Raw genomic sequence first — 19,745 nt, 5'->3', positions numbered from 1 at the left:
TTGGTTTGACTGCAGTGAAGAGACCTAACGTATTTCCTAAAACTTAATTAGACTTTTCTAAACATAACCTAATGTAGCACCCTCTAGTTAGGTAGGTGCTAGAGTGAAGATTTTTCTGGAGAGTAGGAAAATTTAGGGAGGCCTAGCTGGTGGCTAGGCATGTTTGTTTTCATTCTAGGCTGGAAGTGGCTCAGGGCAGGGCTGGGTGACTCACTTTCACCTCTCACTTCTTTCTTGATGGTGCTAGAAAGAGAGGAGGAGAGTAAAGGTGGAGCTGCCTGGGGTATTTTAAAGAGCTTTGACCTACTTAAATACTCAGGGTGAACCCAGTCTGAGAGGAGTTGGAGTGAGGGAGTGTGGAGGCTGTCTGGCCCACGTGGAGCTCCCCAGTCTGGGGGGGGGGTGACCCTGGGCCAGGGCTCAGGTGCATCCAGGAGGAGTGAAGAGATCCTGGAAGGAGAGGCACATGAGAGAGCAAGGAGAAGACAGTGGGAGAAAATACAGTTAAGAGACTCCAGGGAGGACAACTGGTTGAAGCTGGGAGGGCTGGTAAGTGGAGCACAGTCAGGAGGACTGGGGAGCCTCGCCTGAGAGAAGGGGGAGATTGCAGTTTGAAGTGGGTGCAGAACCAGAAGAGAGGGCTGTGGGAAGGGCAGTGGATATAGGTCATTGGCTGGCAAGACCTAAAGAGATCTATCTGGGATTGGTATCTGTGCAGAGGACAGTTAGCATCTGAACTATTTCTACACCACAGGGACCCGAGGGCCTTGCCCGCAAAGGGTAGTTCATTGAGGCCTGGCTGAGTTATTAAGAGACAGAGATTGCCGCTCCAGGCTGTCTGGCCCACGTGGAGCTCCCCAGTCTGGGGGGGGGGGGTGACCCTGGGCCAGGGCTCAGGTGCATCCAGGAGGAGTGAAGAGATCCTGGAAGGAGAGGCACATGAGAGAGCAAGGAGAAGACAGTGGGAGAAAATACAGTTAAGAGACTCCAGGGAGGACAACTGGTTGAAGCTGGGAGGGCTGGTAAGTGGAGCACAGTCAGGAGGACTGGGGAGCCTCGCCTGAGAGAAGGGGGAGATTGCAGTTTGAAGTGGGTGCAGAACCAGAAGAGAGGGCTGTGGGAAGGGCAGTGGATATAGGTCATTGGCTGGCAAGACCTAAAGAGATCTATCTGGGATTGGTATCTGTGCAGAGGACAGTTAGCATCTGAACTATTTCTACACCACAGGGACCCGAGGGCCTTGCCCGCAAAGGGTAGTTCATTGAGGCCTGGCTGAGTTATTAAGAGACAGAGATTGCCGCTCCAGGCAGGTCTTGTTGGGTGCAATCTTCTTCTCAGGAACTAAGGGTGCTAGCAATGCACATGGCAAATAAGAACAAAAGATGATCAGGACAGCCGCACTCCAATCCAACGTAACTTTAAGGTAAAAAAAAACATCTTTTGTTCTTATTGGCTGAGTTATTGTCAGGCCTAACCATGCAGTGCTAGCTAATCTGGAGGAGTAACAGTCTGCAGCAAGTGAAGTGCTGGAGGAGTAACGGTATGCAGCAAGTAAAGTGTTGGAGGAGTGAAGGATGAGGCCTCGTACACACGACCGGTTTCCTCGGCAGAATCCATCAAGAAACTTGGTGGGAGAGCTTTTTTCCCGAGGAAACCGGTCGTGTACATTTTTCATCGAGGAAACTGTCGAGGAACTCGACGAGCAAAAAAGAGAGCAAGTTCAATTTGCTCGTCGAGTTCCTCGTCGGGCTGGTTTTCGACGAGAAACTTGAGCGTGTGTATGCTAAGAAACCTGCGCTTGCTCAGAATAAAGTATGAGACGGGAGTAAAAGTAGCATTTGTAATGGAGATAACACATTTTTTAAGCTGTAACAGACTGAAAAGTGCAAATCGTCTCTTAACAAACTTTTACTTAACATGCAAACACATGAGATTAGCAAAACCAGCCCCAAGAGTTGTGCCAGTGGAATCGAACTTCCCCTGCTGTTGTATGTGTTGTATGTCACCGCGTTTGAGAACGAGGAGATTTTGTCTTGACAGTGTGTACGCAAAGCAAGCTTGTCGAGGAACTCGACAAGCCTAACTAGGAACTCGACGAGGAAAACGATGTGTTTCGCCCGACGAGTTCCTCCGTCGTGTGTACGAGGCCTCAGAGTTTGTGTTGGAGAGAAGACTGGAGTGTATATACTAGAGTGTGTATAGAAGTCCAGAGCAAGTTGTGCTGAATATTCATGGACATCCCATAATGTTGGTACCCATTCAAGTTCAATCACCTCAATAAAAAAACAAAACAAAAACAAAGCTTATGGATTGTTCTATGTCTCTGAGTGTTTTAGAGATGGATGTCGGGCTGGGCAGGGTGACAGGTAAACCACAACATTCAGGGACCCCTATGGGGGGCATGGCTACACTAATAACATCTTGCATAATCTTTGGTTAACCAAAGGCAATCTTATTTGTTACCTGCTTAACTTAAACTTTTTTTTTTATCTAATAAGACTGGGACTGTAATAAGATAACTTTTTTATAAAATACTGTCCAAAGGGGTCTTTTAAGTCAAGTTTGGGCCTTAAATGTCCTTTAACAGGGAAGTTATTTTTAAGTAACTTGCATTAGACTGAAAAAAAATATTATCTTCTCATGGTACAAACACGTTTATAGACAGTTTTGTAAGTAAGCCCAGTATTCTTATAAGGGCAAATATCGTGTGCTAATTTCAATCTTCCCTTTCAGGGTATTTGGTTAAACATCAAGAGGTGGAGGATTTGGTGGCAGAGTTTCTTAATGTAGAAGCAGCAATGGTGTTTAGCATGGGCTTTGCCACAAATTCAACAAATATTCCAGCACTGGTGGGCAAGGTATTTACTACACTTTACTTAAAGTAAACATACAAAAGTTGACTAGTTCTGAACAGCTAAATTAATTAAAGAATGAATTATTTCCAAATTGCTGTTTAATATTTAAAATATTTTAAAAAATATTGACCAATACTACCAGTTTTAGCAAGCTAATTTGATATCTGGACAGATTATCCAGTGAGTGTAAAAGGTTACTTATAGTGGTAGTAAACCAGACCAATTTTATTTATTTTTTAAACCCCTCAAAGTAAATGCATACATTGTATTAGTATGCATCACATACTAGCACATTATGAAATACTTACCTTAGAATGAAGCCCTCCAACGGCAGGCTGTCAGTCCTGAAGGCGCTTCCATCTTCACCTGGTCTATCTTCCAGGTTCGCAACCTCTGGCCGTCTGATTGGCCGCAGTGCGATGATGTCACTCCTATAAAAGAGAAGAAAAAGAGCGGAGGGCGCACCGACCTCGTGTGATACTGATAAAAAAATATTTATTTGAATAATAAAATCAATGGTTATACTCACACATTAGGAGTTAAAAACAGGCTTTAAAAATGAATACAGCAGGTCTCCAGCATCGTCAGTGGAACATGAGTGATCGTTTGGACCAATCAGTGGAAGTAAAAGCTGACGCGTTTCGGGGGCGTACCCCTTTCCTCAGAGCTGACGTGGTCTGCAGTGCTCACGCCAGTGCTCACGCCCCCGAAACGCGTCAGCTTTTACTTCCACTGATTGGTCCAAACGATCACTCATGTTCCACTGACGATGCTGGAGACCTGCTGTATTCATTTTTAAAGCCTGTTTTTAACTCCTAATGTGTGAGTATAACCATTGATTTTATTATTCAAATAAATATTTTTTTATCAGTATCACACGAGGTCGGTGCGCCCTCCGCTCTTTTTCTTCTCTTTTATAGTTTTATGAATACCCACGATTCTGAGGAGGGCTGCAAGACTCTAGATGATAACTTTTAATCGAACTGCACCACTGCATAGCATTTCCTTTTGAAATATCAGAGCGCAGGAGACTTGTTCTTGTATATGATGTCACTCCCGCACATGTGCGCAGGAGTCATAGACCGCGGCACAGACCTCTGAAGGGACAGCAAAGGTATGTCGTCCCTTCAGAGCACATGCACCTGTGACGGCTGCATGCAGTGTGAATATCTCCTAAACCGCACAGGTTTAGGAGATGTTCACTGTAACTACAGGAAGCCTTCTTATATAAAAAAAATAAGAAGAGCCAATGATATAACAATCACTTGTTCACCATTGCACTCAGGATAAACACCCTCAAAATGAATAAAAACAGCAGCTACTTGTATAAAAATATAAAATGATCACCTCAAAACATATAGAATAAAGGTGATGAGCAGCGCTTAAATAACAGCAAATAAAGTGCAAAGGATGAAATAGAAATTCAGTGACACAAATCCATATGATGCTAGAGAATGTCCATAGAAGAATAAACCAAAGGGTGATAGGGTCTTCACACTACACCAGGGGGTTATTTACTAAAATCAAATCCACTTTGCACTACAAGTGCAAAGTGCAATTGCAATCAAAGTGCAGTTTCTGTAGATCCGAGGGGGACATGCAAGGAAAATAAAAAACAGCATTTTAGCTTGCACATGATTGGATAATAAAATCAGCAGAGCTTCCACTCATTTCAGACCTACCTCTCAGATTTACAGCGACTGCATTTCCAAGTGCACTTTCAGTGCAATTTCAAATGCACTTTGCACTTGTAGTTTGCACTTGTAGTGCAAAGTGGATTTGCCTTTTCGTAAATAACCCCCCATGTGTGTCTTACAGCCCACTCCCCGTCAGTAGTAAACTCACCAAAAAATATTGCCTAATGCCGCGTACATGAGCATGCGTGGATTTTTCTCAGAGGAAATTCCACACAGACGATTAGAATTTCCTATCATTTTTTTTTCCATCAGAAAAAATTAAAACATGTTAAATCTTTTTACACTGATGGAAAAAAGTCAGATAGGGCCCACATACGATCGTTTTTTCCGATGAATCGGACTTCTTTCATCGGAAAAAATGAACGTGTTTACACGGCATTACACTCTCGTGTTCGGCAGTAGTACATTACCCACATAGGGTTAAGCCCGACCTCCTCCTCTCCACACAATAGACGATTAAATGCAATGACGCGAGGAGAGATAACAAAGAAAAGGCTCCACTAGTGTGATAACGTCAAACACACCAATGTTTATTCAAGAATCAACCTTCATACATTGCACTTACAATATATATAAGTAAAATCAGCTTAAATATTAACCAGAGCTCTACCAGGATTGGTAGACAGCCTAGACATCTCTTGTTGTAAGAGCATTTCAGTAAAACAAGAGACATCTAATCTAAATTGGCAGGTGCAGCGACATCGTGGTAAAGCTTTGGTTGATATTTAACCTGATTTTACTTATATATATTGTAAGTGCAATGTATGAAGGTTGTTTTTTTGAATAAACATTGGTGTGTTTGACGTTATCGCACTAGTAGAGCCTTTTCTTTGTTATCTCTCCCCATGTGATTGCATCTAATCGTCCATTGTGTGTGGAGAGGAGCAGATCATTGGCTTAACCCTTTGTGGGTAATGTACTACTGCCGAACACGAGAGTGTAAGGCAATATTTTTTGGTGAGTTTATTATTGACAGGGAGCAGGCTGCAAGACACACATGGTGTAGTGTGAAGACTCTATCATACTTTGCAAGATTTTTCTATGGACATTCTCTTGCACTTGCATCATATGAATTTGTGTCACTGAATTTCTATTTCATCCTTTGAACTTTATTTGCTGTTATTAAAGCGCTGCTGATCACCTTTATTCTATATGTTTTGAGGTGATGACTTTATATTTAAATGCCGCGTACACGTGGTCGAACTTTCCAACGGGAAAAACTCAGTCGGAAATTTCTGATGGAAAAATAGAGAACCTGCTCTCTATCTAGGTCTGTCGGATTCCGACAGAATTCCGACAGAAAAAGTCAGATGGGGCATACACACGGTCGGAATATCCGACGAAAAGCTCCCATCGGACTTTTTCTGTTGGAAATTAGCCTTTTTGTATGGTTTCCTGTAGGTACAAGTGCCCAAAAAGGGTTTAATCCCACTTTAAGAACCAAAGAAAAGTTATTTTAAAGTACATTTATCCAAATTTGCATACATTTTACACATTGCACATCATTTATATGGATGGTCATGTGGAATCTCGATGTTAACTACAGCCACTTATGTCCACTAGCGATACCAAAGCTGACTGGAAGGCCAGAGTTTTTTTTCCTGGTAATTAAAATAGCACCACATGTTTTTCTTAAAATGCTCCCCATCCTTGTCCAGTCCACCTTCATGTATTTTGATTTTGTTATTACCGTATGACTATTATAATTTCTTTATACGTGTTAAAAAAATTATGCAATGTGTCTGTGACTAACGTTAGGGCAAGCCAGTGGAACACTAATAAAATCACTCTATTTCACATTATATGAAAGTAAACATTTGCGATTTTCACTATTTTTATATACTTATACACATTCACAAATGATTCCTTGCTAGAGTAAGACAGATTGTCATGTGTCCATGTTGGGCTGTCTTCCATTCTTTACACATTAAATTGATACATTGTTTGGCAAAAACAGAAAAATGTTTTGCCAACTGACTTCTGCAAAGCCAAATTAATATAATATCTTGTTTTGCAGGGATGTCTTATTCTAAGTGATGAGTTAAACCACGCATCTTTGATTCTAGGAGCCAGGCTTTCAGGAGCAACTATTCGAGTTTTCCAGCACAACAGTAAGTATACTATTACCAAGCCCTTAATTATAGAATGCTACAAACAATATAATATACCGTATATACTCGAGTATAAGCCGAGATTTTCAGCCCTTTTTTTTGGGCTGAAAATGCCCCCCTCGGCTTATACTCAAGTCAGTGTACCTGGAAATATTGAGAGGCTGCGGGCGTCCATCATTTAAAACTCGTGGTCTCCTCTTGTCCCTTCCGTGATAGGCCGAACGCTGTCTGCTGAGAAATGCCTATCACAAACGTTCTCTCATCCTCACCCATCCCAGAGGACACTGTGTTCAGTGTTCCGCCAATCACTGATGCCTTTTCATCCTCGGACATCCGTGATTGGAACAATGAACACAGTGTCTGCTGGGAAACTGAGTCCGACGATGAGAGAACGTCCGTGATAGGCGGAACTGTGTCAGCTGAGAAACGCCTATCACGGAAGGGACCAGGAGGAGACCGCAAGTTTTAAACATTGAATGGACGCCCGCAGCCTCTCAATTTTAGGTACAGTGATGACTGGCACAGTGACAATGGGCACAGTGATGACGGGCACAGTGACAATGGGCACAGAGATGACGGGAACAGTGACAATGGGCACAGTGACGACGGGCACAGTGAGGATGGACACAGTGAGGATTGGCACATTGACAATTGGCACAGTGAGGTTTGCACAGTGAGGTTTGCACAGTGAGGTTGCAATGGGCACAGTGAGATTGGCACAGTGAGGTTGCAATGGGCATAGTGAGGCGTGCAAATGGGCTGTTGACCATCTTCCTCTTACAGTGGCTGCTGCATTCTCACCCTCGGCAAATACTCAAGTCAATACGTTTTCCCAGTTTTTTGTGGTAAAATTGGGTACCTCGGCTTATACTCGGGTCGGCTTATACTCGAGTATATACGGTAGATTGATAGGAAAGATATAGTGTCAGCTACAAAATGATTGGCTTGTCTGAACATCCCCAATGCTACCCAAGAAATATACCCCGATATTAAGTGAAATATTTATATTATTAATATTACAGGTACTTGTCAGTTTACACAGTGCTTTACATATTTATTATACATTCGAATCAGTCCCTGCCCTCAAGGAGTTCACACTCATTCATACACATACTAGGGCCAATTTACACAGGATCCGATTAACCTACCAGCATGTCTTTGGAGTGTGGGAGGAAACCCACACAGACACAGGGAGAACATGCAAACTCTGTGCAGGTGGTGCAGTGGTTAGATTTCGAATCAAAGACCCTAGTGCTGCCAGACAAAGTGCTAGCCACTGTGCTGCTATCACTTTGAGGGACTCATATCTAAACTTAAAGTTAACCTAATCTCAAAAAAGTTACGTTTCGCTATGTTACATAGAACATTTTGAACTGTTAATTGTGACTAAGCACTAAAAATGTACCTTTCATCTTGAATTCCTACTGAAAAATAGCAGTGCACGTCATGGAATGTGAGAGTGTCTAGGAACTCCTGTGCCTACACCGTTATAACTGTATATATGCAGTGTGAGATCAAAGTCAGCTTTTTTACTGCAAGTTTCAGGAAATTTGCAGTGAGGTTAGGTAAAATCTCTACTGTACTAACTTATGTTCTCTTTCTTGGAGGTTCTGACATGAGGAAGCAAAGTCCTACCTTTACAAAGATGGTCACCTCCAAACCAAGACACAGTACAAAATCAGGCAGAGTAAACCAGTAGCGGAGAAAGACCAGCAGCACTGAGACCACAGACAGTAGTCCTTTGTCCTCCGCCTGCTTTTTTTTTGCACAAAATTTTCAGAGTTCCGAGCTTCCCACTGCAGACTGCCCAAGCAAAATTTAGAAAAGACACCAGCTCAGGCTTTCTGTTGATATTTAACAATGACTTGGTGTGGTGGTACTGAGCATCAATTCTCATAAAACGGTTATTTCCAAACGTATTTTATACTGGGGGAATAGATGTACTTTTTCTTCCAAGTGAGCTGTTTAAAGGTTTCAGGATGTATTGCAAAATTATTTAAAATGACTAAAAAACCTGTCTACGACTACCAAACCCCCTGGATAAAAAAGGAGGTATAAAGCTAAGCACATCAAGATACCTGAACCTTCAAATATAATAATAATAATAATTATATATATATATATATATATATATATATATATATATATATATATATATATATATATATATATATATATATATATATATATATAATTAAAATAAAATAAAGAGAGATATGTAAAAGTCTTGGGCAAGAATAATGTTACAAAATCTACTAGCCCTGGTAGATCTGGTAAATATGTGGGCCCAATGAATAGTCATCATATAAGTTCACATTATATTTGAGTATGGGTGACAGTCCGCACAATTCACAGTAATTGATATACAGTATGTTCAATAGAACTTGAACACTGTCATACGAATTATGTGGGCTGAAAAAGCCAATAGATCAACCAACAACCATGGCTCATGTATATAAAAGAGGCTGTTCAGGAATCGTTCGGTAGCATGATTAACTTTCATATACAAAAGCTTATGTATGTAGTTCCATATGGTCAATATAGAAAAAAATCACTCCGGTATAATATATATCTGAACTCAACCATAGAATCAAGTAAGCCCAGGGGGCTTCACATAACCATCTAGTCCAATCTGCCAATCTAGTCCAAGAGCCCTGGACCTCAGCCCTTTTTATACCACAGGTAGGCTGGCTGTGGGAACTGAGCAAACATATTTTAACCCTGGGACAGCCGCTAGCTCTCTAAACCAGCATCCACCCCAGACAATATCTTTGTGGATGAAACACGTTAGTTCGAGCCTGCTGTTCCCATTGCATCATTTTATTGATTAAAAAGCACTTGTTTTACCTCTTCTAAATGTAAGTGTAAATCTTTAATTTTTATTAATACATTTTTTGTTATGCGGATTCACGCTATGTGCGTTTTTTATTACTTTTTGGCCCTATATGTTTGAATACACATGACGTTTTATATATCTTGGAGCTTCCTTTCTTGTTGACTGGTGGTCCTTGTGAGAAGATTATTTTATCCAATTGTATCATCCGGGCCCTACTATCTTTGGTGAAGAATCACCGACAAGTCTGTTTAATTCATAGGGCGTATGTCCTACTGAATCCACACTTTCCGGTAAGCCTCAGTGTTATTGGTGGCGGTGCTCCATCTCCCCCTTGTCATGCACGTTCAGCGGTGGCTTGAAAATTACCATTTGGGGCGTCAAGATACATATGTTTTTGGACACTTCCTTTTCATCAAACACTCTTTCTCACTCAGTGGACTTTTTCTTTATTAATTTTCTTTATTATTTTGTACAGTTTATAATAAGTTGTTCACTGCATTGTATGTGTATGGTATTCATTGGTTTAATCACCTGACATCACTGCATTGTATATGTATGGCATACACTGGTTTAATCACCTAATATCATTGCATTTTATATGTATAGTATACATTGTTCTAATCACCTGTTATCATTATTTCAATACTGCACATGTATATTGTTAGTTTGATATCTTCACAATTATTCTAACTTTGATATATTTAGATGTGTATCAGGTTATCTATGCACTTTAGATCACCCATTTAAAATTTAAAATTGTCACTAGCGCTGCACCATCATTTTTTCCACTTCTACTTTTTGCAATTATCATTTGCGGTGCTGGCAGCTTCCCCCCTTCTTTGGACAGCGCGGTATTTAGCACACATATTTTTTCACTCTGAACCAGCATTAACACAACCTGCTTATATGTTGATCATCCAATGGTGAAGGTCAAAAGGTGCCCATATGCCATTGTGAGGTAAAGATATACAGATACTTATCAGTCCATAGCTCCTTTAGGAGGTAACACAGAGGTCACTGGAGTAGCAGGGTAAGGGTTTCAGGATGTATATATTGAGCTGTTCCTCTTTTACACATTCGAGGTAATACTTTGATGTACAAAAATTTTAAAAGTTGTTGGATATCGACTTCAATAAATATTTTTTAACTACATTTTTTTGTTTAAATTTAAATATTTTGTTTTTTAGATATGAAGAACCTAGAAAAGTTACTACGGGAAGCTGTGATCAGAGGTCAGCCACGCAGCCATCGAGCTTGGAAGAAAATCCTTATCGTTGTTGAAGGAATTTATAGGTTAAGAATACAAATACACAAAATCTAATATAAGCAACACAGACCCAGCCGTATTCCCAACCACAGAGGAGAACCTAATTAAGCTCTACAAAAGAGCTATAGATTTTTTTTTAAATCAGTTTCAAAAGCATGTATATATAGTGCCGGTTTTGGCAGACTGAATTGTATTTTGCTACAGAATCTTTAAAAGGTTAGTTCACTTTGACCAAACAATAGCTTGGGCAGGTAAGTGTCTATTGAGGGTAAAAAAAAACATGCAGCTTTGACTAAAATGTAATCATGCCCCAGCTTTTAGTGTAATACATCTTTGTACCACTGAAAGCCAAATTGACTATTTAAACTGGGCAAGTACTCAGGATCAGTGTTGTCTTGTCTACAGCGTTCCCATGCTAACCTGCAACCTGTTACTCTGCATCTGTCTCCAGTTATTGACCCGGCTTGCCTTGACCTCTCTTGAACTGCGCCTGCATTGACCTCAGCTTGTCCCTGACCTTGCTTCTGCCTATGCCCATTACTGCAACTTTGCTGATTTGTACCGTGGCCTATACTGTGACTTTGCTCCTGCTTCTGCATCTGTACCTTATCTGTCTGCCTTCCAAGCTGCAAGCATCTCCCTGTTATCCACTGGTGCCTGTTCTGCATCTTCCTGTTACCTGCCTGCAGTTCATCTTCTTGCTGTCACCAGTGCAAACCTGTTCCTGCCTACTGCTCATCAGCTGCTACATGGCAACGCTGCTTGCTAAAATTCATTGATGACCATCCACTGCTTAACCTCCCTGGCGGTATGATTCTGTCTGGAATTACGTACCAAAAGCGGTACAATTATTTTGCAAGGAAATTTGGTGTTTTATACTGTAGGCCTGTAATTTTTAGGAATAACTCACTTAAATCTGACCAAACAAGAGTCTTGTAGGCATCCCGGGTATGATTTTTTTTTAAAAACAAAATTATAAATTATAATATAATAAATAATTATAAATAATTATAACAAATAATAATATAATTATAATAAAAATTATTCAATAATGTAATCAACTCAAAATCACTGAAATGTGCTCAGTTGCAGAATTGTCGCTGTCATTACTTTTATTTTTTTATGACGTATTTCCCCACAAATCGCTATCGCACAATTCTGCAAGTGATTATAATTTATTATCGCTGTTTTCTAGCTGTTCTAAAACCATTTTTGACATAAAGGGACACTTTTGGACAATGTACAGTTTGCAGGGAGAAAGAACAGTTTTTATTATATAAAAGTACATGTAGGGCACTAGGGACAAGGGGGTGTGTATTTTTTACATACAGTACTGTAATCTATAAGATTACAGTATACTGTATGTATAGTGTTTGTTTACTTTTTTGAATTTGGCGACGTTACGACGCACGGGGGTGCGTCGTAACGTCGCAGGGAACGGAGCTCGGCGGCACACGGGGAGACTGTGAATCGAGCGAGGAGGACCGGCTCGCTCACACAGCGGGGTGGCATCTCTGGATCCAGGGACAAGGTAAGTAACTTTGCACGTCCACCCCGAGCGTGACTCAGGGATACCGATCCTAGCATCGAAAATCCACCCCGAGTCACGCTCGGGTTTACCGCTAAGGGGGTTAACCAGGAGGTCCTGTCCAACCCTGTGGCTAGTAGGACCATCAGGCACTCGTGCTACTCTGCACTCTTGCGGTACCTGTGGGCCCCGAGTCAGAGGTGCAAGAGAGGCCTTCCTCATCGTATCAGACTCTTCTACCAGGTATGTGACAGCATTACTAAATTACTAAGTAACTGACCCCTGTAGGGTGCATAGGAAATAGCAATAACAAGAGTTTAAAAAAGCAGACCAGTGGGTATATACAGTATCAGCCATAATCCAGAACTGTGATCCATAGCGGGAGCCTGTGATGGACCTATCTGCTCCACTAACCCTACCCCCTCTCCCCATTAAAAATAAATAAATAGAATGTGTCTAAGCCCAGGTTCACACTGGGCTTCGGGAGTGAAGCCGTGCGAGTTCAGCTGAACTCGCACGATTTCACTCCCGCTGGCAGTCCTGATTTTGGTCGCGATTTCAGAGATATCTGTGCAGGTTTCTACACAGATGTCAATGTAAATTGCGGGCCGAAATTGCAAAAAGTAGTACAGGAACTACTTTTTTAAATCGGCGCAGCACCGCATATACGGCGTCGCACCGATTAGGACGATGCCATTGCCGGCTAATGCCGCCGATTTGAGCATTTTGACATCTCAAATCGCATCTCAAATCGTACCAGTGTGAACCAGGCCTCAAAGTAATTCTTATATAAGCTACAGCTTGGTTACTAAGTCCCTATGTCCAATAAACCACACCATCACAGAGATGTACTACAATCTATTTAAGCCCACATAATTTATAAATGCACTTATCAATAGCTTGCTTGGCTTAACATTTAATAAAGTTATTGGTAGTAATTCACAAAATGCTTACCAATAACCTGCATATGTTTAATCTCTATTTTGTACATCCATGGGGTAAATAGAGGGTTATCACACTAGCCAGACAGTGTTGGAAGAAGCAACAGCAAGTAGCTTTATTGTGAACTATATATATGCATTATACCTATCTATACCAGTAGGTTGCACTGCTGTGTTATAATATGTATTCTATGGTAATCAGAGGAAGTACCATCCTTATTGTGTTATAGTGTGTTATAGTACCATCCTTATTGAAGCAAAAACCACACATGCTCCCCTTCCACAGGCATCTCAAAGAACAACCACCCAACCCCTGCTGCCCATACACAGTGACGTATGCGGTTCAATGAACACTCCCATGTCAGGCGGGAACAGATATCTACTGACTTCATTGATGATTATTCCAGGTACACAACTACTATATCTGGTGAAACACAAAAATAATTCATCAGAGAAACTTCAAGAGTTCGTTGCCATGTCTAGCAACACATTTCAATGGAAACCAGGAATAATACGCACCGACAACCGGGGAGAATACATAAGCAAAGAAGTGGCCTCATAGCTGAAGAGACAAGGAATAGTACACCAGACAACCACACCATACACTCCTGAACAAAACGGCGTAGCAGAAAGGAAAAATCTCACTCATAGAAATGGACAGATGCATGTTGTCGGATGCCAACCTAGTTCACAAGTACGGCGAGCAGCAGTCATGACTGCAACCTACCTACAGAATAGACTACTCTCAAAAGCCAATAAAAGTACTCCATTCAAAATGTGGCATGGATCAAAGCCTACCATAGGGCACATCAGAGTGTTTGGATGTAAAGCATATGTCTATATTCCAAATGAAAAGCGATCCAAGCTGGAGAATAGAGCCATAGAGGGCATACTAGTAGGCTACAGTGAGAAAACTAAGGGTTACAGAATCCTACACCGAATAACTAACAAAGTAACAATAAGCCGTAGCCCATCACCAGAAAAACCGATCCCTAAAAGCTGTGTAATGAATATGCCAAGCAAACCAGAAGAAAAGGTTGGTCAAAGCGAACCTGTGCAGAAGTCAGAACGAGAGGTGGAACTCACAATGCTTAAATCAAGTTCCGCACCAGATCCTGCTGGACTGCCTGAAGTCAGAAGATTCACTCGGACTACAAAGGGGATACCACCTCACAAGCTGTTATATACTGTGAAAACACACAGCATACTTGAACCAACATCCTGGGAAGAAATAGAAACACTGCTGAAACATGAAGCCAATAAATGGAGAGAGGCAGCAGAAGAAGAATAAAAGTCACTTTAAGAAAATAAAACCTGGACACTCACAGAGCTCCCTCCTAACCGCAACACTATAGAAAGTAAGTGGACTTTTAAAGTAAAGTCAAACATAGAAGGGAATATCATAAAACACTCCACCATCAGAGTGCTTCTTAGCATTGCAGCCAGGAAGGGCATGCAAGTGAAACACCTAGACGTTAAAACTGCTTTCCTATATGGAGACATTAAGACCTCTAAATAGAGCAACCACCAGGGTTTGAGCCAGGAGACAACCTTGTGTGTAAACTTCAGAAGAGCATCTACCGTCTTAAGCAATCTGCAAGGATGTGGAATGAGAAAGTGAACAAAGTAATTACCAGAGAGGGATTCTCAAGAAGTAAAGCAGACCCCTGTCTCTACTCTAATATTCAAGAAGACAGATGGATATACATCCTTATCTATGTTGCTATTATAACCTGTTTTGAACAAGAAGGGGATTACAATCAGATAGTTCACAAGCTAAAAGAAAATTCTTAAATCAAAGAGCTAGGAAATATTAGCTACTATCCGGGAATCCAAATAGAGAGAGAAGTAGGAAGTTATCTTCTCAACCAATTTCAGAAAATCTCAGAAATCTTGGAACAATTCCATATGCAAGATGCAAAGGAAGTGAAAACCAGGCTACCAAAAGAGCAATGAAGCAGAAAACTTGCTACCCAAAAATTACACGTATCACAGAGCAATCGGTAAACTGTTATATGTTGCCACTGTGACAAGACCAGACATAGCCGTAGCAGTAGGCATACTATGCAGGAAAGTCTCAGCTCCCCCTCAGAATGAATGGAACGCAATAAAAAGAGTGATGCAATACCTCAAAGGAACAATTCAGATGAAGATACGGTTACCAGCAACATCTAATCCAAAACTGGTCGGATATGTAGATGGTGATTGCCCAGACCGCAAATCCATAAGTGGATTAATCTTCCAGTATGGGGAAGGAACCATAAGTTGATCTAGTCGAAAGCAGACAATTGTCGCTCTATCTTCAACTGAAGCAGAGTACATTGCAGCAGCACACGCTTGTCAAGAAGCGATATGGATTCATCAAATTTTTGTGGACATTGGGATAGACATGTCAAAACCAATTCCCATTTTTGAAGACAACCAGGGTTGTATAAAGCTTGCACAATCAGAAAGGGTCAATCCTAGGATCAAACACATGAATGGCAAGTATCACCTACTGAGGGAAAATCAGAGGAGATGACTGCCAATACACTCACCAAACCTTTGTTGAATAAACTTCATAGTTATTTCCAGTGGAAGCTGAATATAACAGCACATGCTGTTGAGAAGGGGTGTTGGAAGAAGCAACAGCAAGTAGCTTTATATATTGTGAACTATATATATATATATATATATATATATATATATGCATTATACCTATCTATATTAGTAGGTGGCACTGCAGTGTTATAATATGTGGTATGGTTATCAGAGGAAGTACCATCCTTATTGTATTATATGTACTTGTATGCTCCTTGTTCCTGTTTCATGTTTCTAATGCTGTAAGTAGGGATGAGCCGAACACCCCCCCGTTCGGTTCGCACCAGAACCTTCGAACGGACCGCACGAACATTTAGAACCCCATTGACGTCTATGGGACTCGAAAGTTCGAATTAAAAAGTGCTCATTTTAAAGCCTAATATGTAAGTTATTGTCGTAAAACGTCTTTGAGAAACCGGGTCTTGCCCCAGGGAATATGTACCAATGGGAAAAAAAACTTTTAAAAACGTTTTTTTCTGGAGCAGTGATTTTAATGATGCTTAAAGTGAAAAATAAAATGAAAAATTCCTTTAAATATCGTACCTGCTGGGTGTCTATAGTATGCGTGTGAAGTGGCACACGTTTGGAACCGTCCCTGCACAAAATGAGATTACTATAAGAAAAAAGTAATTTGAAACTGCTTGCGGCTTGCATATATATCCTCTACACACTGTAACTTTAACTGACTAGCTTGCCTGCCTGCCTGCTCTATCTACCTACTAAAAATTACACTCTCTCTCTCTCTGTCTTCTCTCTTTTAACCACCGCAACACACTACACAAGGCCGACCTGCAGGCGGCCTTTTATAGTGTGGGGCGTGTACTAAACCCCCTGAGCCATAATTGGCCAAAGCCACCCTCCGTTTTTTGCAATCTGTGTCATAGTGCATGCTTGGCCAATCATCAGCCAGCAATGCACTGCGATGCCGCAGTGAATTATGGGCCGTGAGACGCCAATTGAATTTGGCGCGAACGGCCCAAAACGTTGATAATTTCGACGAACGATCGAACATACGATGTTCGAGTCTAACATGAGTTTGACTCGAATGCGAAGCTCATCCCTAGCTGAAAGACATGATAAAAGATACCCTCCATAAGTAAAGCCGCTTGCTGTATCCAAGAAGCTTCTAGCGCATAATTTCAATACTCTGCCCAATGGACAGCTCCTCCTCAAATTGTAGTTGTGTCCTGCCATGTACAGGAAAACTGCCCTGCTCCCATTGAGTGATGTGCTGCGCTGCATAGGCATGCTGATTATATTGTGTCACCACAGGGACCCGCCGACCATGCCCCATCTGTTCATGCTTACCCTCACCATCACACCTTCATAGGAGCAAGCTCCCAAACCCTCGAACATGTGCAAATTTACCATCTCCTCCATTTCTGCAACAATTAGCTCATACGTAGCTACTCAGAAGAGGGGAGAGAGGACACATACGAAGAGGGTTGGACTGGAGAACGAATTTGCTTCTGTGACGATGGGGTTGAGCAGTTACAGCTGGGAGTTCCTTAGCAACATCCTAGCAGCAAAAGAAGATGGGGGATGCCATCTCTGGGAGTTTTTGGTCAGACTTCAGGAGGTAAGTAAATGGCCTACATCTATAACAAGGGCATTATTCAACTTCTGTTAAGTTGCACAATTTGTTTTAATCTATAAATGCCCTATATCTGCATAGGCATTTTTTTTTTGGTAAAGGTGAACTAACCTTGTAAAACTTTGCCAGTATTGGGGCAATCCCTTGCAATTAATTTACATCTAAAAATAATTAAATTTGTCCCTAAAGAAAGGTACGTTAGTTGAATTGATTGTGTGTTTTTTTGGATAATAAACATCTTTTTAAATACTGGCTGAGAACTAGATCATGTTTTGATAAATTTTACATTTTCTTTCTTGCTCTAGTATGGAGGGATCTATTGTCCGCCTTCCAGAGATTGTGGCACTCAAGAAGAAATACAATGCTTACTTATATTTGGATGAAGCACACAGTATCGGAGCAGTGGGGGCAACAGGAAGAGGGGTGGCAGAATACTTTGGGACGGACCCTGCAGATATTGATGTAATGATGGGAACGTTCACAAAAAGCTTTAGTGCCAGTGGAGGATATATTGCGGGGAAAAGGGTGAGTAAATCAATCCAAAGTCTTTATTATGATTTTTGACCTTACAGTGAAATAGTCTATTAATAATGAACAAATTAAGTAGCCAAGTTAAATTACAGATGTAAGCAAACATATAACGGGATTATATGCAGTAGTCTGTCAGTAGAATTAACACAGAAGTTTTTGTTTTCTGAGCCCTCTGTACCATATTGCTACCTATCCCCCTGCAACATAGTTTTTTCATATGTTGGTTCTGCTAGAAAATCTGGTGATTTTCTACTACCTAATGGGGTAACAATGCTGCTTTTTTTTTGCAGTAAACTCACCAGAGTATTGTCACCATGTGCTGCTGCTTGGATGGGAGTGGGCAAGGCTATCAACGTTGGCACTGCTGATAGCCTTCCTCTACTTTGTAATATATTCACAAATATTCTCGTCTGCCCACAATGCCCATGGGACGTATAGTCAGCAGCTTTGATGACACAGGGAAAAATGCCTGAGCTATTTATGTGTAGCACCCTCCTAGTTTAGTGTAGGCTACTAGGCCAAATTTTGTTTAGCTCCACTGTATTTAGAGGCGCAAGAGTGGATTGCCTAGGGCTGCTCTGTGTTTCACAGGCTGCTGCTCTGTTACTTCCCCCGTCTTAAAGGGAAGGACAGAGATTGCAGTCTGAAAATGTATGGAACTCCAGCCAACCCCTGAGAAGGTGTGTCCAGAAGGTGGGGAAAAGCCCATAAATAGTGTGAAGCCTGATTAGCAGTTACTGGAGATCTGCACTGTGGATTGGATTCCAATTATTTATTTTTTGCACAATTTTATGAATCAAATTGCTATTTTTCACATATGTATTTTATTAATCATATGGATTTTTTCTTTTAATATGTTTGCACATGTACATGCTGAGATATTATGTATGAGAGTTATATTTCTTAGTTATGAGTTCTTAAAGGGACAGACACCTTAATTGACATACAGTGCCTTTAAAAAAGTATTCATACCCCTTGAAATTTTCCAAATGTTGTCATATTCTAAACAAAAACATAAATGTATTTTATTGGGATTTTATGTAATAGACCAACACAAAGTGGCGCATAATTGTGAAGTGGAAGGAAAATGATAAAGGGTTTTCCAAATTTTTTATAAATAAATATCTGAAAAGTGTGGTGTGCATTTGTATTCAGCCCCCAGTACTCTGATACCCCTAACTAAAATCGAGTGGAACCAATTGCCTTCAGAAGTCGCCTAGTTAGTGAATAGAGTCCACCTATGTGTAATTTAATCTCAGTGAACGAACAGCATCATGAAGGCCAAGGAACACACCAGACAGGTCAGGTATAAAGTTGTGGAGACATTTAGGGCAGGGTTAGGTTATGAAAAAATATCCCAAGCTTAGAACCTCTCACGAAGCACTGTTCAATCCATCATCCAAAAATGGAAAGCATATGGCACACCTGTAAACATTCCAAGACATGGCCATCCACCTAAACTCACAGGCCAGGCAAGGAGAGCATTAATCAGAGAAGCAGCTAAAAAGGCCATGGTAACGCTGAAGGAACTGCAGAGATCCACAGCTCAGGTGGGAGAATGTGTCCACAGGACAACGATTAGTCACGCACTCCACAATTCTGGCCTTTATGGAAGACTGGCAAGAAGCATATTCATGTGTTAGAATGGCCCAGTGAAAGTCCAGACCTAAAACCGTGAAAGTCCAGACCTAAAACCTAAGCCGACGTATATGGGGGTGGTTAAAGGTTAAAGGTTGTTGAACACGGACGATTTGTCTTAACAGAAGAATTTTATAGGAGTACAAGAAGAAGCACAGAGCACAATA

The 19,745-nt window shown here is 41.1% G+C and overlaps 1 protein-coding gene across 5 annotated transcripts in view; it reads left to right on the top strand.

The window, feature by feature from the left end:
* Positions 1–19,745, top strand: part of LOC120937804 (serine palmitoyltransferase 3-like) — an 89,904-nt gene that overhangs the window by 45,888 nt on the left and 24,271 nt on the right. For all 5 annotated transcript variants that reach the window (XM_040351295.1, XM_040351293.1, XM_040351292.1 and 2 more), the window contains 4 exons: positions 2,734–2,858; positions 6,570–6,663; positions 10,687–10,792; positions 17,715–17,934. In XM_040351295.1, coding sequence (XP_040207229.1) covers positions 2,734–2,858; positions 6,570–6,663; positions 10,687–10,792; positions 17,715–17,934 — 545 coding nt within the window. The remainder of the gene's footprint in view (positions 1–2,733; positions 2,859–6,569; positions 6,664–10,686; positions 10,793–17,714; positions 17,935–19,745) is intronic.

The sequence above is a fragment of the Rana temporaria genome, chromosome 4 (genome assembly GCF_905171775.1).
Source record: "Rana temporaria chromosome 4, aRanTem1.1, whole genome shotgun sequence".
NCBI classification, from domain to species: Eukaryota; Metazoa; Chordata; class Amphibia; order Anura; family Ranidae; genus Rana; species Rana temporaria.
Note: the sequence above shows the minus strand (reverse complement) of the source record. Positions and strands in the feature narration are given on the sequence as shown.